Source organism: Parasteatoda tepidariorum, chromosome 7, assembly GCF_982258835.1.
Source record: "Parasteatoda tepidariorum strain Cologne lab strain chromosome 7, Ptep-v5.0, whole genome shotgun sequence".
NCBI lineage: Eukaryota > Metazoa > Arthropoda > Arachnida > Araneae > Theridiidae > Parasteatoda > Parasteatoda tepidariorum.
The window spans coordinates 46,279,060-46,305,168 of record NC_141761.1 but is presented as its reverse complement, the minus strand read 5'-3'; the positions used below and the strand labels follow the sequence as shown (position 1 = coordinate 46,305,168).

At 30.3% G+C, this 26,109-nt stretch overlaps 2 protein-coding genes across 12 annotated transcripts in view; both read right to left on the bottom strand.

The window, feature by feature from the left end:
* LOC107448934 (angiotensin-converting enzyme) overlaps positions 1-15,508 on the bottom strand; it is a 31,922-nt gene extending 16,414 nt beyond the window's left edge. The window contains exons 1-9 of the mRNA XM_087167806.1: positions 15,361-15,508; positions 13,140-13,440; positions 11,351-11,515; positions 9,806-9,908; positions 7,688-7,831; positions 5,746-5,937; positions 4,733-4,830; positions 3,436-3,605; positions 2,090-2,214 (exon numbers count right to left, since the gene is read on the bottom strand). Of these exons, the coding sequence (XP_087023932.1) occupies positions 2,090-2,214; positions 3,436-3,605; positions 4,733-4,830; positions 5,746-5,937; positions 7,688-7,831; positions 9,806-9,908; positions 11,351-11,515; positions 13,140-13,367 (1,225 nt within the window). The 5' untranslated portion in view covers positions 13,368-13,440; positions 15,361-15,508. The remainder of the gene's footprint in view (positions 1-2,089; positions 2,215-3,435; positions 3,606-4,732; positions 4,831-5,745; positions 5,938-7,687; positions 7,832-9,805; positions 9,909-11,350; positions 11,516-13,139; positions 13,441-15,360) is intronic.
* A 1,579-nt stretch (positions 15,509-17,087) lies between these two features.
* LOC107445552 (angiotensin-converting enzyme) overlaps positions 17,088-26,109 on the bottom strand; it is a 35,697-nt gene continuing 26,675 nt past the window's right edge. For all 11 annotated transcript variants that reach the window (XM_087167796.1, XM_087167803.1, XM_087167801.1 and 8 more), the window contains exons 7-14: positions 25,110-25,207; positions 23,674-23,843; positions 22,150-22,274; positions 21,897-21,995; positions 20,988-21,132; positions 20,049-20,147; positions 18,187-18,309; positions 17,088-17,456 (exon numbers count right to left, since the gene is read on the bottom strand). In XM_087167796.1, coding sequence (XP_087023922.1) covers positions 17,267-17,456; positions 18,187-18,309; positions 20,049-20,147; positions 20,988-21,132; positions 21,897-21,995; positions 22,150-22,274; positions 23,674-23,843; positions 25,110-25,207 — 1,049 coding nt within the window. In that variant the 3' untranslated portion in view covers positions 17,088-17,266. The remainder of the gene's footprint in view (positions 17,457-18,186; positions 18,310-20,048; positions 20,148-20,987; positions 21,133-21,896; positions 21,996-22,149; positions 22,275-23,673; positions 23,844-25,109; positions 25,208-26,109) is intronic.

Sequence of the window (26,109 nt, the reverse complement as noted above, 5' to 3'; positions counted from 1 at the left end):
ATAATCCCAAGAAACTGAATCGAAAATATAAAAACTTCATTGATTTAAAAAAATAATAGATGATAATAAAAATAGACATGTTTTGAGCGTCCAATAATAAAAGTCACAAGTTATCCAAACCTGACAAGTCTTGAGAATGGGCGATTATATTTGAAAACTCGAAACATGTTGACTTTTACTTCCCTCTTCATATGTTTGAAGCCAGTTGAGTTTTTATCGTCAATTATACTGTTTTACATTTGGGTCTTGATTATTATTTTGATAAGGATTTTACTCTAGTTAAAGTAAACATATGCATTTTAATATTTTATCAGGATTCATATGGTCTTTAAAAATGTAAGAACATCAATATTGCAAAAGTTATATTTAACTTAAAAATTAACATTTTGACACCAGATATTTTGAGTTAATGAAATTAAATATTTTATCTCTTAAGTTTTTGTGCCCCCATTTCAGTATCTTAAGGATATTACGAGCTCTGTTTAAAAAGAGATCATCAGATATATATAAGAAAGCAAAAATAACCATAGTAACAGTATTTGGTGGTAAATGTAGCTTATCGTAATTGAAGAATATGCTGTGCGACATTTTATGGTGAATTTGCGAACGTATAAGTTTCAGAATGTATCGAAACATGAGGATGCTATTTGCTAATCATCTTTATCCAAAGGAAACGATGTAACCTAAATATCTAGTAGAATGAAGCGATTTTTTAAACAATGAATCCTACAATTTGCAACATATTATTTCAATATCTTATTCTTAAACATAACATATTTCAATCTTTTTAAAATGCCACTAAACATTCAGCAATTCCTTGAGTTATAGAAAAAAGAAATATCGTAAATTATAGAAAGCCTTGTGAATGTGCATTAGAATTATTATATAATCTACATTTTATTTTTCAAGCACTTTTTTTTTCTTCAAACTTTCTTGCCTAGAAGACTCGATTAAAGCTGTAAAAATGATTATCCCTAAAATTTTGTATATAGCTATAATAAGTTATGCTCATTTTATTTTAGTATAAAATCCTCGAATAAATATAGTAAAAACAGTGTAATCTAAATAATATCAGATAAAAAGTTCATGTATTTAAATTCTAAAAACTATCATAAATAATTTATAAATCGATTCAAATTTACTTTTCAAAGGAGATTAAAATAATATTTTTTTTGCTTTTTGGACAGAAATCCCCTAAAAAAATTGTTTATGGCCTGGAAACTTCGAGATATTTTCTATTAACAATAAATTAAGCCCCTCCGAGCAATCACTGAACATTATTTCAATTTTTTTACTATCAGAGATTGGTTGCGTAGCAACCTAGTAAAATTAAGCACTCCTCTTTTGAATTAGTCAATGGGTTATCTTAAAATATTTATTTGCGCAGGCGACTTTTTTTGGCGGTTTTCTGGACTATCGCCAAATATATAAACCTTTATTGCGGCCCAATTTACCACCCAATTTTTTTAAAATTTTGTCTACCCCCACTAATTCAAGGGTCTAGATTCCAAATATGTAAAAAAAAATATATGTTTATTCAGAGAAAGTACGTTTTTGTGTCTGATTTCGTAACTTAATTAATAGTTAGCACTAATTAATTAACATATTTGAGGTCACTCCCAGGAACCATTAAGATTGACACTTAGTTCGTGAAAATCCGATCATTAGAACGAAAGTTATTCAGGGTGATTCGTTATTTTTTTTGCGGACTGTACATGGAATATTTGAATTATAAGGCGGAAAAATTTAAATCGATTTTTTTAAGTTATTGCTACCCTCCCTTATATATTAGAAACCAAAAATCAGAATTCATGTAATAAGGGTATAAGGTTTTTAAAGTTATGCATGTCATAAGATAATTTGTATATTAGTTTTTAACTAAAACCATCACCTTCCCCAATCATTAGTTCAAATTTGAAGTTACAGTAAATTTGTTGCTTTTTAAGCTAACGAATATCCGATGATTAGATCCAAAACTGATAAGGAGGTATTGTTTCTTGACTTATTTCACGAATTTTTTCAGAACTTTTTTTAAAGTATTATTATTTTTTTAAAGTTCTTCAATTAATTATCTTGCAAAATACATTACCTGAATTGGCGCCTTTTTTAAAAACAACTGGCTGATTCATGTACTGTAAGTAATATTCAACATGCCCCATTTCATGGTGTACTGTAATTAAATCTTCCATGTCTACTCTGGTACACATTTTTATTCTGTTAATACAAGGAAAATTGTTTATGTGAACCATTATTTATTTAAGTAAAAAAAAAGATAAAACATCTGTGGTTTTTAGGGGTAAATAAATTGCTTTTACGAGGAAAAGTAGATGGATATAGTTATTTATATATATAATGCTTGTAATTTTGATTTATTTTTTAACGAAGAAATGTATATCCAAAATAAGTATAAAACGTTTGCGTTTTTTTAAAGAACTTTTCCTTTTTAAAAAACGTTTGACTCGTAATTTAAACTTTGGACCACTCTCCTGAATAAACTATTAAGACCATATTTCCCTGATTGCGGGGGTCAAAAATCTGAATCCGACGAAAAATGGAATGTTTATTTAGAGAAAGCACGTTTGTGTCTGATTTCGTAACTTAAAATATCGTATGCACTAATAAATTAGCCTATTTAAGGTAATCTTCTCAAACCAGATTGAGACCTAGAACGTGAAGATACGATCATTAGATCAAAAGCTATTCAGGGTGGTTCATCTCAAATTTTGCTGTTTCCCCCCCCCCCTTATGTAATATTAATTTTACATATTTTTTAGAACAAATAAATGTCTAGGATTTTTTTAATAATTCTTTTTATAGCTTATAATAAATTAAACAACTAAATAAGTTTATAAAATGAATCAATCAGTGCTAAAAATGCATGTCCATGGTATGATAAAAAATATGCAGTATATATTTGGAGGTTTGTTAGTTGAAAACTACGATATCAAAATGTACTAAATAATTCATACGTTTATTTCATCGTAGTGGAATAAACCGTAAATGAATATTTAAATGAATACAAAAGAAAAAATTTAATAAAAAAATAATTATTTTAGAAAATTATCTGAGAATTTTGAATGAAATTAATTAAAAAAAAATAAAAGTAAATTTTATGAAAAAAAAAATTTGTTGCAAAAATTGCTTAATCTGATGCAGATTTTTTTAAATATAAGTGAAGCGTATTTCCAAATTTCTTACTCTAATTCTAAATTCCTTTTCATTTTTTGCAAAAAGAAAAATAAATAAAAAAAACCAAGTTATTGTTTGTTTATGAATTATATCTATAATCGAAGATATTTTCATTAAAGTGTAAAAAAAAAAATCAGGTTCTACACATTTGAGAAATGAATTTTAGTAAGTTTTTTTTGTTGTAGTTTTCTAAAGTGATAACATAACAAATAACTTCCATTATGATTAAAAAACTCTCAACTTTACCTGACGTCACCCTTATTGAAGAAGTTCCACGCAGATGCATGACACACCATGTCTCTGTCGGTCGGCTTTTCAATGATTGATTTTTTCCAGAATTCTGCAGGCATTGGTATCAAACCAAGTGAGGTGAAGAATTCTTCAGAAATTTCAAACATATCTCGTGCATTCATTTTCTAAGTGTAAAATTAGATAAAAGGAAATGTAAGAAGCAGTTGCAAATGTTTATTACAAATCTTCGTATAAGCGTCGCCCTCTGTGTGAATATTAGTGATTAAAAGTTCAGTTTCGCTTCTATCTGAATAAAAAATTAAAAATTATTAAAAAATTAAGAACGTGTTGAATGATAATATAGTTCTATGTTTCTGCAATTTTAATATGAGCCCAAGTTGAAACTGTATGACACTAAAAACTGTGTTACTTTAAGACATAAAAAATACCCTTTAAAAGGAAAATATGTGTTTTTGTATATTATTGACTGAAATTTGTAATTATGTTTTGTTTACCATGTGCTACATTCCATAAAATTTACATTTTAGCTTGGCAATTTTACACATTCTAACTGCATACAATAACAGTTCACTGACAAAGGAAAGACGCTTTCATTAAGAGTGGAACCGTTGCCTACTTGACGATTTTCGTGATAATTTTGGTGACTTCCCGAAGTTTCTAAGCTCGAGATTCATCAGGAAGCAAAATATCCAGGAATTCACTATTACCTTAGTGTTTTTCTTTCTTTTTTTCTTCTCCATTTTGGTTTTGATACATGAAACAAGCAGGATTTTGTTTGTACGTAATTTAATCTAAAAGTCAGGAAAAGCGTTTAAATTTAATTAAAGTGCTGCTCATTTTTTTTAATACTTGTCTATACGATTGGAGTTCCTCTAGTACGGAAACAGGGTTCAGTTTACTTCTTTTTAAGTTTAAAGCAAGTTCGAACGGTAGTATGGTTACAGGTACTAATATTACAAAACAACAATCACCAATATTTCTGAAGAATACATAGGCAAATTTCGTTAAATTATTCCTTAAGTGAATGGAGAGTTTTGTAGCCAAATTTTGAAATTTCCTTTTCTATGTGCTGCTTTAAAAAAACATTTTTTTTACTAAATGCGTGACTATTTTTATTACTGGCAAATTCCTTAACTTTTAAATGAAATAATATTATCCTATAATCAAATTTATGATCGATCAGTTTGCTATATGATGTAATAAAATTTGGCCTCCTATTAAGGTTTCAATAAATTTGCATGAATGTTCAACGAAAGTGTAGTAATTATTTGAAATTGAAGATTTTAGATACCTTTTCTTTCATGGCGCCAGTAATGTCAACAGCTTTCTTGCTTGGATATGGAGCAACAAGTTTATAAATGTTTCCCCAAGTTTGAGCCCACATATTTCCTATTAAAATATATATTTAAATTTTATTTATTGATTTGATGAGTTTATACTGGGTGTAAAAAAAGTTTAGAAGCTGTCAAATATCTCGAGAAACATACATCGGATCGAAAAAGTGAAGGTAGTCACATTCAATATTTTTTAAAAACTATTCAATGATAACAAACTCGAGCTTCACACTTTACCCTGAGGGCGGGACGGGGGGCAATTTTGAAATTTTGAATATGAACCCCATTTTTATTACAGATTCGAATTATCGAGAAAAAAAGTAGCCGTATTTGAATTGTGGGTTTATGCATTTTGCTTCTCAGATAAATAAACCAAGAAAAATTAAATAGGTAGAAGCTGTTTAAAATGGTGAATCTCGAGGCCCATCAGATTAAGAAGATAAAAATAGACAGGTTGAAAAAACTTTTTTAATCATTTTTTTTCGAATAAAAAAAGAACTGAAACATTTTAAGATTAATTTATTTTTATTTTCAATCTGTCAGGTATCGAGTTACCCACATTTTGAACAGTTTGCATCCCTTTTAAAATTCTCGGTTACAGCACCATCTGCGACGCAAGATGCTTAAATCTGTAACTCAAATAGGGTTATTTTTTCTGGAGAATCCAAATCTGCACTAAAAAATATGGGTTTATATTAAGTATTTCAAAGCTGCCCTTTTCCTCTACCCCGGGGATAAGGGTGAAAGAATGAGTTTGGTATCATTGGACAGCTTATAAAAAAATTGAATGTATTTGTATCACTTTTCAATCCGATGTATATTTCTCCAGATATTTGACCATTTCCAAGCTTTTTTACACGCTGTATAAATTTAGGCAAGTCATAATTGAAACAGTACACACTTAAAAATATTTCTCAAGAATATATTCACAAGATTCAATTATTTAATTATTGAATGAAAAGAATTTTACCCAGTAAATGAGCTGGAATCGGACCATCATGCTTGATATTGTTTCCTCCATACTTTTTAATTAGTTTTTGTCGCACATAAGCGTGAAGTTGTTCGTAAAATGGTTTGATTGTTTTCCACAGTTGATCGAACTCGTCTGTGATATTGTCACTTTCAAACTCTTCTCGCCACATTTCGCCAGCATCAGAAAAACCTAATAACAGTTTATTTTGATTGAAATAAGTGATACTATAAAAATGGGAAGTGACATACAAGTTGTTCTGAAATGATCACACCTCATAGTTTTAGAAATCTTTTAAATTAAGTAAATAAGTACACACATTAGCTGTCGCAAATTAATATTTAAGTTAAGAAGAAGCAGAAACGCTATTAAAATCCGCCGTATTACTAGGAAAGAAAGAAAAACAAATTTTTTGAAGTTATACTTCTTATGCGACTTCCAACAATGTTGTGTTAAACGTTTAACGCTACATTTTTATTGGCCGGGAAATCACGTGGTAGGATCCAGTTTTCCCTCATTCATTTCCATATTGTTTTGGTTCTCACTAGCATAAAAATAATAAAAGTCATAAAAGTATTGTTTTTCTATAAATATTTTTTTAGTTTGTTTTGATACACATATACTTCAATAGGGTAGTATTTTTTATTTTCAAATTTAGTGGATAACAATTGTAAAAAATGAGTGAAGACAATCCCACGGACAATGCGACGGATTTAAGGTTATGCCAAGGTACGTCTCTTGTGAATATCAATTGATTGTTAGGTTTTCTCTTCTGAAATTACATTAATGACGCATTCACATACATTATTAATACAAATACATTTTCCAGGGCGAGACGATGAGGCAACCACAAGCACTTCCACTGGTTCAAGAGGGAAAAATGCGCAATATTACCGTGATTACAGAGCACGGAAGCGAGCGGTGCAGGAAAAAGAGTCGTTGAATAGAACTAGTGATCCTTCTACGACTGCTGATTCTTCTACAATTAACGTCGCAGGTTGCAAAGTTTAACTTCTTCCGCGCGGAGAGACACCACGCACTATTCTTTTTAAAAAATTTTTAATGGCAAGATTTTAAAAAACAGCTGCAGCAAAAAATGTAAAGAACCATATAGAGAACAAACATAGGGAAAAAAACATAATGAGAAAAAAAAAAACATGGAGAACGAGATGGAAGCAATGTAGTGATAGTTCATAAATCCAAAAGGCCCCTGGTGTCCCAGTAAGGTCCCCAAGAATACATTTGGTAAAAGCTCAACAAATAATAAGATGGTTACCACACACGAAACAGTCTCAGATTACAGAGACTGCAGATAGGGCTTGAAATAATGCAGCAACGGTGCAGATGTTTCGGGAAACAGTCATGGCCTGTGGCGAGCTTGAACACAGTGGCCAGTTTATGGTGGATGATTTTAAACTCGCCAATAGCCTAGGGCTATTTTGAAACTACGGAAAATTCAAAGGAAAAATCTGGTAGCAAAACCATTTTGGTTCTGAGATAAAACTTGGAGGTGTTTCCAAAGCTTTAAACTCCTCTCTCTATCATCAGCAATCAAACAGGTTTTTATATTTTTCGGCTCTTCAGTACGCCGCTTTCAGGTATCTTAGCAAATCTGATCCAAAAATTGATTTAACGTGATAACTAACTCAAGTCTTAGAGCTGTAACGTTAACACGCTATGTTCAACCACGTGACCAGACACAGCATGTGATTGGTTGCCAGTAGTTCCCAATTAGGATTGTAAATATTTCGCGATTCAGTTTTTGTTTCCAATTCAATTTCGAAATTGCACTGGACGAAAGAATTTGTTATTCTATGCATGTAGAAGGGAATAGATGTTTGAATTGGACGTATGTTATGGCATGTAATGTAAAATACGAAGCCCCTTTGTTCAAGAATAAGATAAAATTACCTTTAAGAATCGAAAATAATAATTTGTTTACCATTCTTGCAAGCGGCTTCATTAGATAAATCCACATATCTAAGGAAGCTTTTTTTCATTTTTCTTCCTGTCTCGTCTCGCCACTGTGACCAAACATGCTTCAGCTCGTAATAGTTGTCGGATTCCTTCAGAATTTCTGTTAATTCTAAAATTATAAAGGGACACATAGTTATAAGATTAAAAACATAAGATTTATTATTAATCTCCAAAATATTAAACTCAATAGCGCAACAGTCTATAGAGGGCCAAGGCCTTGACTTTGGGCTTTGGCGTGCAGGAGCAGATGTACCGGTCGCGTGGTCAGCCGAACGAGAAATAAATTTATTATTATTATTTTTACTTTTGGCTGGAAAACAAAATGCAGGAAACAGAAGTAAAACAAGTATTTTATACTTATAAAAAAGTTTAAATCAATTCCTGCTCAGGTTAACAAGGAATATTTTTTTATTTTAGTTACTTTTTATTAAATTATTGCAATTTTTCCTCCCATATAAAACTAAAATTAATTAATTAAATTTAATTAATGAATTAACATTTGAAAAAGTGGTATTAACATCAAGTTTCAGCCACTACAAGTTTAAAAAAATGTATTTGAACTTGAATGGCTGAATAAAAAGTATTTTATTAACGATTGCAAATATCAACAAATAGAGCTATAAGTTAGAAATTATTACTGATGTTATTTTTAAAATATGTGAAAAACCGAATCGCTTATAGTAAAATCTAATATATATAATTCTCTTACGTGGCTCCCAAATTTTGGTTGTATTTCATTTCCGCCGGTGGTAACGTTTCTTTGCTTTGTTTACGTTACTATTTCTCTTAGATGGCGAATCGACCAATGATTGCCGCTAAAAATGTCACATGTCAAATCTAGTTGAGGTGGTCAACATATAGCGCTTTTAAAAACGGAGACTGAAATAACCAGAGAGCATCAGCTGCGGCAATCTCATACTATTAAGCTAGCCAGAAGTAAGTAGTCTTTGTCGATAGATCTCTATTTTAGTATTTTGTCGAAAGCGCTTTTTTTTCACGAATTTATATATTACGAATTTATTTGACGATTTTTGATTTATATCACGAATTATACTATAGCACATTTCTAATAGGTTTAACGAATTACATGTCATTTATTTGAATTCAAATTTATTTTAATAACTTAGTATTTGCTAAAATGATGTAATTTTTTTTTAAAAAAAAGGTTTTTATATGGATTTGAATGATTGTTTTGAATTCGTAGAATTTTGTGCATTTGCAATGTACCTAAGTTAGTAGCGAGCGAAGCGAGCTTGGTTTGCGAAGCAAACCATATAAGATTGCGTTGCAATTTTTGGGGGTTGGCGAGCGTTAGCGAGCAGGGAGCGCAGCCTACTTGTTTAAAATAATGACTAATGCTTAACCAATTAGAAAATTCCATTTCGCGTCTCGTTTCGTTTTTGGCATTTAGCATTCAACATCCTCGACTTTGGCATTTAGCATAACATCCTCGACTGCTTGGGGCTCGCTCTTGCGGACATCCGTGATAGCCCACTTCTGGTGCTTGATTTTGCTAGGGTCCACGGTCTCTTGGATTTGATCTAGCTGTCGCCAGATCCTGAAGGATTGGACACAACAACAACAACAGCATTCAACAATTTTCTAAAAAATTGGTTTCGCAATTAAATTGAAATTTCCAAAAAATTGCAAATGTTTTCTTAACTAATTGTTTAAAACTATTATAAATAAATAAATAAAATGAAAAAAAGTGAAAAAATTTCCGGCAATCTTGAATTATAGATTGCCAAGTTCATTCAAGAGAGTTAAAAATGAATAAAATCCTAGCTTATGACGAATTATTGGTGATGGACGATAAGTTTTATCGACTTATTTTTTCCTATTCCTCTTCGGGAAAAGTACTTAGGGTAAAGAAGGAGATTGTGAATTAAAGAGCGAAAAGGTGATTTAGTGCTTTCAATATTGTAGCAAAGTTCTGTAGTAACAGTTGAAAGTTTCAGAGAAATTTACCGCCGTTTTTAATTAAGAACAGAATATACATTTTATCTACATATACTTTAAATAAATAAATGAAAACTTTTTTCAATATTTTTAAAACTTATCTTTATAAGATAGAACTTATCACCTGGTTCTATTGATAAAGTGCATGGATCTAAAAGAGATGACAAATAACTGCAAACTTTCGCTTTTGCGTACACATCTTGCATGTCAGCAATTATGTTATTCAGCTACAACAGACAGAAAAGTGATAAGATAAAGAGGATGTAATTATTTAGGTTTTTGAAATCTTATCGATTTTTTTTATGCCATCGCACATACTTACTTAGTTAAATTCTTTGTTTATTGCTTAAAATTGAGGTTTAGTAATATTATTTAATATAGATAAATAAGAACATCTCTTAACATAGCAAATACTTCTGCAAGAATGAATGAATAAAAACAACTTTTAGCATTATAATTTTTCTTAAACATATTGATATTTTAAGGTTATAGCTTCACCAATTTATGAGAATAAATGTTTAAGGTAAAACATAACGCATGTCTTAATTGTAATTTTCATTCATTTGCGCAAATAAAGCGTTACATAACACGCCCAGAAAAAAAATACTAAAAACTACAACAGTATAAAGCTTCAGTGGTTTTTATAATTAAAAAAGATTCCTAACCGTTTCATAGAAGTAGCTGAAAAAAAGGCATTAAAACACCAAAAAATAAAAAAAGAAATTGAATAAATGATAAACTAATAAAATAAACATGTTAATAAAATAAACAAATAAAATGAATTAAATAAACAGCGTAATTAATTAAATAAAAGTAAAAACACGTTAATACTAAATAGGGCCCAAAACTTGGGAATTTCACAAAACTTTTTACTAGTAACACTCGAATTAATGCAAATTATTAAAATTAAATCATGAAGCCTGAAAACTATTTTACATCTCACTAAGTCATTCTATAGAAGGACAAATTCTCATTAAGCAAAGCATTTGTTGTTTTGTAGAATGTTAGATTTTATACATTGACAATAACATATGTAATTAGAACCCCCCCCCCAAATTATAGCAAGCACTTTACACTTTTTTGATATTTGATAATAGTTTAGGTTGTATTGCTAACATTAAAAAATATTTGGACCAATGCAAGGTTGAAAAACAAAACAGAACGCTATTAAGTTATCATTTTCAGCATAAAATGAATAGCATTTAAAAAAAAATGAACTGAAACTGTCGCTTTAATTTGAGGAAATTATATCAGATAATTAATTGAAGTAAACATATTAAAACAGTAAACATATTACTAAAGCAGTAAACATATCACTAAGGAATTCTTAAACTATAAAGTTTTAACTTGAAGTCAATTGATGAAGATTTGTTTGAATTATAATTTCGGAAAAAATGCTTCTGAAGTTTCCTGGGCAAAGGCAGAAGTGAACTGAAGAGATAGTGAAAACATTTAAAATTCGAGTACTTATTTTTACTTTTTTGTACTTTTTTTTTTCAAAATTTGAGTAGATATTTTTTTTACTAAATTTTGTGTTATTATTTTAAGTTAAGGCCTATTTTAAGCAAAGACAGAGAAAAATAATTTTCCCTAAATCCTGGCTTGGCCTAATAGCTTAAACTCTGTTACATATCTATTCCAGAAAGCTTTTACTGGTTTTCAAATTCACCTCATTGAACTTATTTTCAGATAGAGCAGCTGGTCCTAAGACAGATAATACTCTGAACCATCTGTAAGCTGTTTCGTTTTTTCCTTTGAAGTTCTTCCATGCGAATGAAGTGGCATTTTTCCAGGTTTGCTTGGCAAATTTCGCCCTCTCTTCTGTCATTCGCAACTAATAAGAGAAAATAAAATAATGAAACAAAATATTTTTGAGAGCCATAATAAAATATATCAAACTCATGTCACAAAATTTCTCCTTAGGCTTAAAGATATTGGCGATCTATTCAAAATAAGAACAGAAACAAATACATAAATATGCATATTTTTTTAAAATCAAGTTCTTATCAAATATATAGGTAAATATGTAGGTTGTATAGTAGGTGCATAATTTAAATTCTTCTTCTTAAGTACTACATGCATGTATACCACACACACAACTCTCTCAAATTTTCTAGTAACTCTATACATCGATTATTTTTTGAGCCTACAGGGTGAACCATAGTCGCTTTGAATATATTTATTTTTAGAATCCTTTTTAAAAAGTTTGCACCATAGAGCAGAAAAGTGCACACATTAGATGTCAGAAATTAATATTTGAGAGAGGAAGAAGAAAAAGCGTTATCAAAATTTATCGAATTACTACTTAATTACTTTAAAACCTGTTTAGTTGTCTGCTAAACTGGGAATTGAATCAATGATGACACTCTGTTTCTTCAGATATCCCACTTTCTTTACTAGTAATTCGATAGATTCACGATCAGAAATTCCCTTTTGACGATTTCCTAATTTCCCTTCAGAATTTCAGATCACTTCAAATTTTCACTTACTTTTGACGATTTAGCAATCCTTGAACAGTATTTTGTTAATATTGAGAATAATTTCGTTATGAAAAGTGAAATCTCGAATTTATGAAGAAATCTCGAAATTATTTCCTCGGTTTTTGACAAAAATTACATCATCGCAAGTGCATTGGGGGAGATTGTTAACCTGAATGATGAAACAAGAACAAAGGCTAGATGATCAAAAATAAAGTGACGGGACAAGCCGATAGCTCTATATGGTGGTTAAGGAGTTGACCTCGTACTGAGAAGATCACGGGTTCGAATCCCACTTTGGTCATGGGTGTAATTTATCTCTCCGTTCTATTTGTTCTTCCTCTGGTGTTGGGTGACATTGTGATTCGCCATCAAGTGATTTTTAGAAAAGTTGGATACATTAGGCACAACGAGATTTTTCTTTGTTGAAAAAGCTGGAATAACGAAATATTTTTCAAATTTAGACCAAATTTGCTTCCTCCAAAAAGTGTTATTTCGTCACTTTGCCTAAATTTTTAGTTCTGAGCATATACCAGGAAACGGTTTCGTCAGAAACTGCGAAAATTTTGTGAAATTTGAGTATCCATTTTTTTTAGTGTTTGGATAGCGTTTTCTTCCTTTCTGCCTTAAATATTAATTTGTAACACCTAATGAGTATACCTTTCCTTTGATTTCATTTTTGAATAGGGTTCTAAAGATATAAATTAAGAGCGGTCAGCACTTTGTGTTCAATACGTTATGAAAAAGTGCTATTGCAAAACACTCTCCGATGAGGTATCTATAATTACATATTGAGCAAATAATAACAATAAGCGAAGAATTCGTTGTTCCAAAAAAGGAAGAATATATAAAAGAGAGAACACCTTTAATTTATTTCAAATATTTACTTATAATAAAAATCATAAATTTGTTTTCATGGTAATTTTTATAATATTTGGAAATAGATTAATTTTATAAAAAAGTAAGAAATATAATACTTACGTATTCTTTCTTATTCGCTTCTGTCAGATTACTCTGGTAATTCCATGATGCTATTGCAGCTCGATTATAAATCTTTTCAGCCAAACGATCGTTATTCTGAAGAAATCGAAGAGCTTCTTCCAAGTCTGTGTTGTCACCGCTTACGTATTTGTCTTGCTTATTTAGACAGGCAGCCGATGTAGTTGCTGCGAGGGAGAAAACATGCAGAAGAAGCAGTGGCAATATCATGATGAAGATCTTGGTTCCTAATGTCTAAAATTTTTCAACCGTTGTTTCATCCAAATCAGTTTGAGGTATACTTCTATAGAAAAATGTCATTATATTTCAATATGTATAAACAGAAAAAGAATACGTAAATGAAATGTTAATGAAGATGTGGTGAGATGGAAATATGTCAAAACATTGCTTTTGGTAAAATACGATGCTTGCCATTAACGCTTCATTTCTGCTTAGTTTGATTCATATCTTCTTTGCACACGACAGATCAAGTCTCATTAATAAATTTTTATACATGTACGTTTAAACGTTTATACTTATTTCCAGCCTTTTGCTTGATATTTCTGTTTTTAATCCTTGTTAATTGTTAAACTTGTTAGAAAAAATATAACGTGGGCCGATCTACAGGAAAAAAATATGCTACTAATGAGTTAAAGTTAGTTTTGCTGAAAGCACCATATTTGAATTTTGAACTCGACACAGAGTTTTTTTTCGGAATTCAAATTTGTATGAAAGTTATTGCCATTTTAAGTGCTTTTTGGGAATTTTCCTCAATTAATTTTGCTTAACTTTATATTTTGCTTTGTTGCACACAATTCTATAAGACTTGAAATTACGAAGGAGTTCTTAAAAATGTACAATGAAATAAAAAAATACGCTTCGATTATCAGTGCGAAAATTATTAACTGTTAAACTAAAAAAAAAAAAAAAAAGAAAAAGGAAAAAGAACCATGTTAACCGATGTACTGTCTGCTGAAATGCAACTATAGAGTAGAAATTTGACGTGCTGATCGGTTCATTTTGAATTATATTTTTAACGAAGATTTTTAAGATTCCTATTTATTGCTATTTAAGTGTTTTTTGCAATTTTTTCTTTAAATAACAATTATTCATCCATTGTTGTTGAAAAAATTATTTCTCTCACATTGTTTATTGTGTCACATATTCAGTATTACTTAGTTCCGTTTTCGTATTCTGTATTACTAACTCTTTGCATATACATTTGATTATTTTACAAATCAAGCTTACGATTAACACATTAATAAAATGTGCTTGCATAAAATTATAAGAATTATGTAATTTCTAAACAAAGTAATCCTTTTTCTTATCGACTTTATAAAAAATCTGGTTACATAAAACGGTTTATGTCTATTGAAGCCGATTCTGAAAACAAAAGAACGAAAATAGAACACACACACACGAATTTGCGAACGGAAAGTGAACGAATAGTCCCATATGTTGCATATAACATGTAATATCTAAAATTGTTCTTGATTTATAGCGCATTGAAATTGCATACTTCTCTAGGAATCACCCTGTATAATAAGGGCTTAAGAAAGTTTTTTAAAGGTGGTGGTTGTAAAACAAGCATTTGCTGTATAAAAATGGGTAAGAAAGGTAGATAGCATGTGAGAACGAGCTTATACAGGGTGTCCCAAAACGACCGTATAAACTCTGTACAGCTAAATTCCTCGTTGGGAGTACATAAAAACTGCCCAAAGAAGCGCTCCTGTACGATTCATAGTTTACGAGAAAAATACGAAAAACAAAGTATGACGTCACTGCCGGTGCAAGAAAAAAACACTTTATTGGACATATCAACAACAGTATTTGCATATCTTTCAAGACGATAATGTTTAAAACGTTCGCCGCGCATATTTTGTTTTAAATTGTGCATAGTATACTGCTGTTGATATGTTCAATAAAGTGTTTTTTTTCTTGCACCGGCAGTGACGTCATACTTTACTTTTCGTATCGTACAGCTACTATGTATCGTACAGGAACGCTTCTTTGGACAGTTTTCATGTACTCCCAACGAGGAATCTAGCTGTGCATAGTTTATGCTGTCGTTTTGGGACACCCTGTGTAATGGAATAACTAGGACCATCGTAGAAAAGGGTAATTTTTAAATTTTTTTTCTCTTCTCTTGTGTATAAACTTCAAGTCAATTAAGCCTAGCACTTAAATGGGTAAATATAAACACAGAAAATAGGTAAATACTCACATTGGCTGTAAATATATCCTTTCCTTCCCTAAGTTAATACATAATATTTTTTCACTTTTGTTTGTCTGATTTTTCTGTTGCGATTTAAAAACTATTTGAAACCGTGCACCTCTCAATACTTTTGAAACGAAAATTCATTTGAGTGTTTAGATAAATATTAAGTTTTTATTATTTTTTATCAGGACTTTCCATGATTATCTCTAAATGTGAGAATAATCGACTATTGTTCGTTTGCTTCTAATGTTTCCTTGAAGTAAAGTAAAATAACTTTGATTGTTTTTCGATGAATTAAAATAAAAGTTTTATTTATAGTAGGCAATACGAACCAATCGTTACCTCATTTTAAAAGTCTTACTTTGAATAGTCTTTTATTTTAATTTTCTTTAAGCGCATTAGTTTTTAATCAGATTAAGTAAAATATTTTTATAATGTTTTTAAAGCTAGATATGAGATGTGTCTTAAATTAGATAAAGATGAACTAAATTTTGGACTTTATTGCTTTCTTGAATACTTAAATACTTAACAAGATACAGGATACACATTGTATACAAATTGTAAAATATTTTTGAGTTTTCTTTATCATTGAGAAGTTATTCATTTTAAGGAAGAACGAATCATTCATGCCATATTTAAAGTGATGAAATCATAAGACAATGAATCGTTAAAAAATAAGCTTTAAATGAGCATAAAGTTTGAAAATTAGCTGTCATAATAAAAATTGGGTATAAAATAAAATTGTCCTTCAATTTTTCTGAAAGTAATTAAAATAGATAATTTTTAAACCTTAACTTTAAATTTCTCGAATAAATATAAAAATGACAAATAAATTATTGAATATAAAACTGGACTATAAAAATCCCATTAAATTTAAATATCGTCTGCACTAATTAATTAGCATATTTGTGGTTATCCTCTCTAACCATTAAGATTGAATCCTGGAAGATCCGATCATTAGATCAAAAGTTATTCAGGGTAATCAGTTTTTTATTTTTGGCACTGTACATTTTAATAACTCTCAGAGTCTATCGATCACACGAATAATTAGTGGCACGTAAATTATTTTTCAAGTTTTAATGACTTATGTCTAATCCATTATTTAACTTTCGTGCGAATATATTTTTGTCATTTTATAGATGTATATGTATATATGAATATGTAGTAAAAAACATTAGGTTTAATATACAGGGTTATTCATAATTCGCTCCGGGGCTTTGAAGCGTTATAGTAAAAAAACGAAGACGAATATGGCAAAAAAGAACGTATGAAATTATTCCGAAAGTACTCAAGTTTTAATTTAAGCAGTTGCCGGTAGATGGCAGTAACACGTACCACTGAAGCCAGTTGTAGTAAAGAAAAATGGCGTTTACAGGCGGAGGGAATTATGAATAACCCTGTATATATACTTTGTAGAATTATTTTTCGTCTGAAATTTTGATTATATTTACAATTAATATAACTATTAATATATTACTAGAAAAAGAATTATACAGTTTTTATTATTACTCTAAAAATTCGCATTCGTTTTTAAAGTTGTTTCATTTAGTGTCACGGAGAGAAAAAAGTTCTACGAACGCTGAACTTAACAAGTTTTTTTAACTGAAAATTTCGAGCTTTTCCGTAATAATTACATTGTATCGTCTTTTTATTGGTTTAACAATTTTAAGCATTATATTTATTAACATTGACCCGATTGTACAAAATAACCCAATAACATCAAATGGAGTCAATGAATTGGTACAAAACTTTATTGATAATCATAAATGCAAATTTAAGGAAGTTCTGTATTAAAATTTATTTGCATACTATTTTTGACAATAACTTTGATATAATGAGACATATGAATAAGAAATAAATAACCATAATGCTAAAAATAAATTACATTCGGAGACACCATTGGGTACCAAAATTATGGACACGTCATTGGATTATCACTTTTCCAACCAATGGTTTCATTTTTGTTTTGCTCTTTCAACCAATCATAGAGAGGCTGAAAGTATTCCAAAATGGCTGAAGCGTCCATTTTGTCAGTTTTTCCCTTTGTTATCACTTTCATTGCTTCCCTCCATGATACAGAACTACCCAATTTCAGTGTGTCACTATAAAATAAAAATAAAGATTATTTGCAAATATTCCATTTAATAACGTTTTTTGTTGTTGTTATAAGAGTGAGGAATTTTACTTCAACATAATCGTTTAAGAAAAATAAGAACAATAATATGTACCAATGCAACATGTACCAGTTGAATTTAAGAGAATTGCAGCGCACCATAATGTATGTTTGTAATAATTTATGATCATATTTGAAGAAAACACAAGTCATTTCCACAAACGAGACACAAGGTGGTTTCTTTTAAGTTTTATGTAGCATCTTATAATAAATTCTTAAGGACTATGTTTTCCTAAGCGGGCCCTTGGAGTTTGGCAATTCGGGACGTAGTTTTGCTAGCAGTTACATCTGGAGAAAGCTACGCATTTTCGATAGCTCCAGCTATTTAACCAGGGACTCTGAAAGGGATTTGGTTGCAAGAATATCCTTATCTTAATCAAACGTCATTCAAACGGAAAAATTTAGAGATTTTTATACATTCCAAAACATGACGCCGTTCAGACGATAGGAATTTTTGGGATTTTCTTATGAATATTTTTCTAAGAATATTTCTAAGAATATTAAGTTTAGAAAATGATCTTTTAATTTTTAATTGGCGTCTTGACTTTTAATGGCTCTTTGTGAACGAACGAATTCTGCGTCATAAAATTAATAAGAAAAATCTGTTTTAAGCGCATGCTTTAATATATATATATATATAGTATATTTCATTAGCTTACCTCAACAGTTTTCCAGCCTCCTTGTTTTTATAAATATCACAATGATGAAGAGGTCCTGTATAACCAGCTTCATCGCAAAGGGCCTTGTGAAACTGAAACTGGATCACATAACTAATAAAATATCTGAAAGAGAAAGAGGCAGTGTTAAAATTCTTATTATATACTTCATAAAGCCGCTGTGACTCACGAGTATGCCAATGAGGTGTTCTAGGTTAAAATCCCACCGAAGGCAAGTTGATACGGAATCTGTGTTCGGCTCTCCCCGACCACAGTGCTGACGTAAAATATTCTCAGTGGTAGACATATCATGGTTTGAATTTTCTTGCCATCAAGTTAGCCATGGGTAGTTTACGTGGTTTTTTTCCTCATGCAACGCAAATGCGGATTTATTCCATCAAACCACGAAGGCTAGTTTTTTTCATTACTTGATTCAGGGGTTCCTTGTTTTCTGGGTTGGGTTTAAAAGTACAAGGTTACAGAGTTGAGGATTGAGAGTTCCAGAAATGGCTCGGCTGCTTAGGTTATACATTAAAATATATATTTCATAGCACTGATTTAGTAAAGAAAATTAAGTCAGTTCTATCATTTGTTGTTAGTTCTATCATTTGAATTATATCATTGTATTTTGTTTTCTTCTATGATTTGTATGAAATGATTATCATCATTTGTTATTCTATCATTGAGTAGAATAATTATTAATATATAATCCATTACATGAAGGTTTGTTTTTATTTCTAGTATTGAGCAGCGCTAATCGAGCATAGAATATTATCTGGGTAGAATGCTTTTAAAAATACCATGTAAAAATTACACGTAAAAGCTTGAAAACAAATTGGGAAAAGTAACGAGGAAATGCAACGTGAAAATTTAGTTTTTAAGTCTAAGTTACAGAGAATTAAGAATGGAAAGGAATATAAGGAATAGAACATATTAAACATAAAATAAGAACGTATTAAAATATGAATGAAAAAATTAAATTTTGCTTTAATTTTTCAGTCATTTTCTGAAATAGCTACTATTGAACTCTTGTAATATTTTAAGGAATGATTTTCATACAAACGATTGTTCTCATAAAGAGAATAGATTTAAAAAAGCAAATTAATATAATCAGTAACCAAAGAATCTTTTGCCTCAAATTTTCACCAAACATGTGAGATATAGAATTTTTTTTCCAGTCAATGTAACGGTTCATCTGTACATAGTGAAGCACCATTTTGAATATTGACTCAAGTAGAAAAAATATTAATCATTAAACAATTTTAGTTTTGCTATGTTAATTTCAAAATTCAATTTTAAAAATGACACTCAATTGGTTAAAACACTTCAGATACCAAAGATCATTTTTTAAAAATGCTGATACCCGATTCTAATATACGTCCAATTCTAATACTACCCTATTCTATGTCATTAAATTTAACAAAAACTCTATTTTCTTAATTGTCACTCAAAAAGTTAAAATTACGTGACATTTTCATTTGAAATTGTGATTGCCATTTAAAGAATTCATTATCGTTCAATTTTAAAATGTAGAGTACTGTTTTTAACATTAACTATGAAAGATAAAATTAAACTTGTACTTTCGTTAAAAAAGAAGGCTTGCCGTATGATCAGGCAGTACAATCGAAAAATTCAGGTTCTCATTGAAATCACTTCAACTTCCTTTCACGATTTATAAACTTCTATTAAGTAAACTCATTCTAAACAGGTATTCCATTAAATAGTGCACAAAATTTTTATTTTCGAACGAGTGGATTTAAATTTAATTTGCATTGATTAATGTGTGAGTCATTTCATATAATCATTATAAACTATACGAAATTGCGAGTAATAAATTTTTTTTCTCATATCATGCATGAATTTACCTTATATAAGGAACATCAGCTGGAATATGATATTTTGCAGCTGCGTCCAAATCATTTTCTGTTCTGGGTACTGGAGGGCAAACACCTTGGTATTTGAGCCTGCAAGAATATGTATAAGTTTATCATTCCCTTATTTAATTTGCATATTTATATTTAACACAATATTTATAATTAAGGGTGTTCTGGAATTACTGCTCTTAATACATATTTTTTTGAATCTTTGCCAAAAATGAAGTGAAAGAAAAATAGTCATATTAGGGTTCGCAAATTAATATTTAAGTTAGAAAAAAACAAACAAAATGTCTATAAAAATTAAACGAATCACTTCTGAGGAAATCAAATTTGGTGTTGTCATACCTTGCCTTTCTAGACAAGGATTAGTTAGATTTCTACAGTATTTTTGCTCTTTTCTCTTTTAAATATTAATTTGCAATCTCCAATATACACACTTTTTTGCTTCATTTGTAACAAAGAGTTCCGAAAGACGTCGATAATAATAAGTTCTGTATTTTACAGCTTAGAATTTCTTCTTGTTGCTTACAGAGCAACAAGATTAGAATTCATATTTATAAAATGAAAAATATAAGAATGCGATTGAATAAAATTGAAATATTCTATCAGGAATTTATGTTCCTGATAATGAAAAAAATGTTGGAGTATAATGTAAATTAAAGAGATAAAAAAATTTATTCTCCAAAAAATTTGTATCGTGATTTTTTTTAAATATTTTATGTAGTATTATTTTAATTAATTCAAAATAAAAAATATCTCGCTGCCTGAAAAAACATGTATTTTGCTAACTGAAATTCTTAGCATCAAAAAAGATTAAAATTTGATTTTTTTGACATTTTATTTCAAAAGAACTAAAAAATAAGAATGACAGTTCTAAATTTTTTTTTCCGGTTTCATTTTTTTATTGAAAAATAGTTGTGAAATTACCTCATGTCCCACCAAGCCGTGTTCAATTCGGTTGTTTCGATGGAAGCATCAAACACTTTCCATCTCCAAGCATCAATCAGGAAACCAAAAGGTACAAATGCTATTTTATCCAGAGCCATATTCATCAGATTGTTGATTTCCGTTTCTGGAATAGAAAAGAATTAAACAGGCTATCACAATTATGAAAAGGATACCAACTGAAAATTGGAGGACTCTGATGACGTAAGAAATAAAATAGCAATAGCAGTGTCATCATTCTGAGTTATAACGGCAGAAAAAAGGGCACCGCAGACGGCATATAACTGATTAACTAGTTCGCATGAGAGCATTTAAAGATAATGTGAAGTAGAACTAATTAGAAAGGTTCCGAAAAGTAGAATGACTTTTAGGGGTAAATGGTGATTAAATAATTCCTTTACTCATGTCATATGAAGTGCTACTCAGATGTCACAAGTCTTGACTCTAAAATTACTTCTAATTCTTCCATCCACAGCAGCAATAGATTTAAGAGAGATCATGATGATTGACAAATTCAATATTAATGTAATGTGACACCATTCTATTTGTCCAAAATCTTTTATTCTGAACAGTGTTAACCATAAACACCAAACATTTGAAGGAATTAAAATTTTTACGCATTAAGCTCAACTTCGTATACTAAGTACTGCTGTGTGTTGTTCTGTTTTGGATGCATCCATTTTTCCGCGACTTTATATTCACCTTAAATGCTCTCATTTGAAACGGTTAATCAGTTACTCGCAATCTGTGGTAAGCTTTTTTAAATCTTAAAACTAAATGCTTAATGGTATCATAACTAAAAAGATTAAATGCAGGATAAAATATGATAAAAATAATTCTGGAGCTTTGTACATTTTTATAATTATTCAATTGAATTATGAAAATGATTACCTTTGTCGTCAAAAGCTTCATCCAAAAGATCAATTTTATTCATGTGATGGGGTGTGGCTACTGACAGAGCCAACACATCCCCAACCGCTTCATGGAAACCTAGAGTTCGAAAAATAAATCTGTTGCATTATAGAAATAACTAAAAAATAATGTACAATTTTCCATTAAAAATTATCGAAAATTATTTTCTCACATAATTCACCCAGAAATTTCATTACAGGAGAATAGGAATACGAAAGCCGCGATGTCTTACCTGAATTAGCACCTTCTCTGAAAACAACAGGCTGATCTTTATACTGCAAGTAATATTCAATGTGTCCCATTTCATGATGCACGGTGATTAAGTCCTCCATATCAACTCTGGTGCACATTTTAATCCTATAACGAAAAATAATAAAATTATTTTGAAAAGTTAAAGTTTAAATGCACACTTTCCGTGTTGTAACATTTTCTGTAGACAAAAACAACTTACTATTTTGCAACGTATGACAAAATTGTGCAACATACGTTTAGTTTATTGTGAAGTTTCAATGTAAACCCATATTTAAGTCACTAAATAATGAAGTGTTATATTTAAGTCATAAAGTGTTACATTCAAAGCTAGGAACTTTGAGATCATTCGAAAATTTGCATATGACCTTTCATGTTGTCAGAACAGTATTACGGCAATTTATACAACCTTTTTTAGAGGGAAAAAGATCTATTTTTTCTGCATCGCAGTTAATATTGTAGTTTCATTTTTCATACATCGCATCGCAGTTTCATTTTCAACTTACTTTTTTAACACTGAATAGTGACTCTAGAAATTGTATTATTAACTCAGATCATTTTGACCCATGGCCAGCTGTTTGGAGCTAACATCACGACACGTGAAAGAAACAAATCCAACTGTACAAATATTTCCTTTGAGAATTAATATGCTGTAGTTGCCTCAATTGTTTTGAAGTATCAATGTCTGCTCCATGCATGTTAAGAATCCTGATACCTTTAGATCTGGCTACGGGATTTCTATGCAACTCATTGTAAGCGTTAGTTTGAAGTCATAAAATTTATCAGCAGACAAGGAAAATTTTCAATGAGCACTTTTTGTTGTTACTAAATTTTTCTAGTTAATTCTTATTAACTATTCGGTATACTTCTTGATTTGATCCTAACTCAATCTTACAATAGCTACTGTTTTAATGTAGATATGAATGGATAATCGTATAAAGCTTAACACAGGTGGCGTTAGAGGTTCATCGTGAGACTTCCGGTTACTACTTCCGATTTATTTTTACGTCTAAGCTTGAAAAAGCACGCTATCCAATATTATTATACTAGTAGTGTTAACAATTTAACGCGTTTTTTCAATTTAGTTTTCAACGAAGCAAGCAAAAAAAGAATTCGCAAGCATGCTATGATGCTACCAAAATAATAACAAATGGTGATTTTTTACACAAATATAGACAAATAAGGTTTAACACTCAAAACATGGCCTTTATTTATGTTGTGATATTGATTTTCTCAAATTTATTTGCGACTCACGACCTTCTAAAATTTATAAATTTCAGAAAACTTTTATGAATAGTAAAATGGCACGTAAACTTAAACACAAATCATGATAATAAACTTCCCAGAATATCAAGCCTATTCACACATCGCTTCGTAAACGTAACATAAGCGGAAGGATACATCGGAAGTTTTTTTATATTTCCTTCGATTTTAGGAGCTTGTTATTGTTTACATTCAGTCACCCATCTATTGTTTAAAAGCTCTTTAAAATGTTCTGTTTTCTTACCTGACATCTCCATTGTTGTAGAAATCCCAGGCAGACGCATGGCACACCATTTCTCTATCCGTAGGCTTTTCTAAAATTGAGCGATTCCAGAATTCGGGAGTCATTGGTATTAAACCAAGAGAAGTGAAGAATTCCTCAGATATTTCAAACATATCTTTTGCCGTCATATTCTACGAATAAAAAACCCTCATAAATTAAGACTGTTTTATCCATCAACCTTTTTTTCATTAAAATTTGCATAAATAAAATTTCAAAGTAACATATAAAGTATTTAAATACAACAAATTGTATTCGGAAATACGCATAAACATATGATATTTTATTCAAAAACGAAATCTAGAAAAACGATATGTGGTTTTTACTGTTTGAAATTAATTTTCACTACTATTTGAATAGTTTAAATGAATATCAGCATCAAGATATTTACAACGGTGTTTGTAAATAAAATGACATGTTTAGAATGTATTTTAAAATTCTAGCTGCATACAAAATTAAATAAAATCAGTGAATATAAAATAATTATTTACTCGTATGCGCAGTAAAATTACTGAGATGAAAAGCGGTATTACTGAATGCCTTTAAAACAACAATTCATCGCTAATTTAAAATTATTTCTCTTAATTTAGGGGGTATCACATAAGCTCATTCAAAAATTTTTTTAATAACATTTACTGAGCTGTGATGGCTTAGAGGATAGAGCGTTCGCCTTCCAATGAGGTGAACCGGGTTCCAATCGCACCAATGGCTTGTCGATATGAATCCGCATCCGGCTTGCACCGACCACAGTGCTGACGTGAAATATCCTCAGTGGTAGACGGATCATGGATTAGAGTCCCCTTGCCGAGGTTCTCATAGTCTTCCTCTCCATGTAACGCAAATGCGCGTTTATTCCATCAAAAAGTCCTCCACGAAGGCAAAATTTCTCTCAATATCGAATAAAAGACTACCCGTGCACGTAAAATCTGTCGAGTCTCAAAGTCCTCCATGTTTCCATAACAAATCAAACCTCTAGGGGTATTGATCCTGGAGTTCCCTTGTCTTCTGAATTGGGTTCAAAATTACAAGGCTACGGAGTTGAACATTAGACGTCGTAAATCCCAAAATTGGGCCGGCTGTTCAACGACGGTTATAAAATAAAATAAAATTAATTAAAATAAAATAAAATAGCATATACTGAAATTTAAATATGATTTTTTTTCTAATCATTATGAAAAAACTTTCAAAAACAATTTTATCATGTTACAATTAAATGGTAAGTAACGATTTTTTCCAAAAAAGTTAAAATTCTTCAATTAAAAACTTTGAAATGTTCAAAAACACACAATATGAATTTTTAACTACTGTCTCACAACAGTAAAACATACATCATAAATAATTTCAGCCATTCTAAGATATTTTAAACATGAGTTAAATTCAGTTTTCTTTGTTCAATATACCTGTTTTCTCATGGCGTCTGTCACATCCACGGCTTTCTTCTCCGGATAGGGAGCAACGGTATCATAGATATTCCCCCATGTTTGAGCCCACATATTACCTATCGAATAAAAAATATTAAGAACGTTTTTGTGCTATATCATTATGCGAATGAGTTACAGACGTAACTTACGAATGATGCATGAAATAGTAATAAATTGAGTTAATCAGTTGCATGAAGTAAAATCTGGAAACTATCAGACATTGGAATAAAATTTTAATAGTTCAAATTCGAGTTCACGGAAAAAGAATGCCGGTATTTTGTAACCTGAAGAAAAATTATGTTTTAAACACTCGAAAATTATTCTGAGTGTTTAAAACTTCATGCAATGCAGTGGAATAATGTAAGCTTTCCCTCCATGCATTAAAATTACAATGAAGCAAATAATAATATTAGACACCTAAAAAACTGAGTTAAAGTCGAATCTGAAACTGAAAATCAGGAAGGCTTCATGCAACATGAAAGCAGGGGACTGATTACACTAGGGAACAAGTTTTTTGTTGGATTTGTGCAAATACTTGATCTCGCCTAACCCTGGTCTGAAATATTTGATCCTATAACCACAGAATTTTTTTAAATGACATTTTTAGTCTATTTTTTTGTCGAAATGTACAAGTTTTAAAACGCTATATATAACATAATCGTTGAGACAGACTTCTATGGGAGTTAGGGTACACCATTAGGATTAAAGTTGCATAGAGTGCATACCTGGTCCGGAAATGACGCCATACGCGGCTAGGGGTGCTTCCCCTATTTATACTTGTTCAGAAGAACACGAAGAAACGGATCATAATAGGTTTCCATGTAATTTTAATTTTAATGATATACCCTAATATTTATACGACAACACTCCTATTTTGTTATGCGACAACGCCCAACATTATGCCCTTGTTACGTACAACATTTTTAAACTTACACTTTTCGACAAAAATTAGACTAAAAATGTCAATTAAAATAAAACT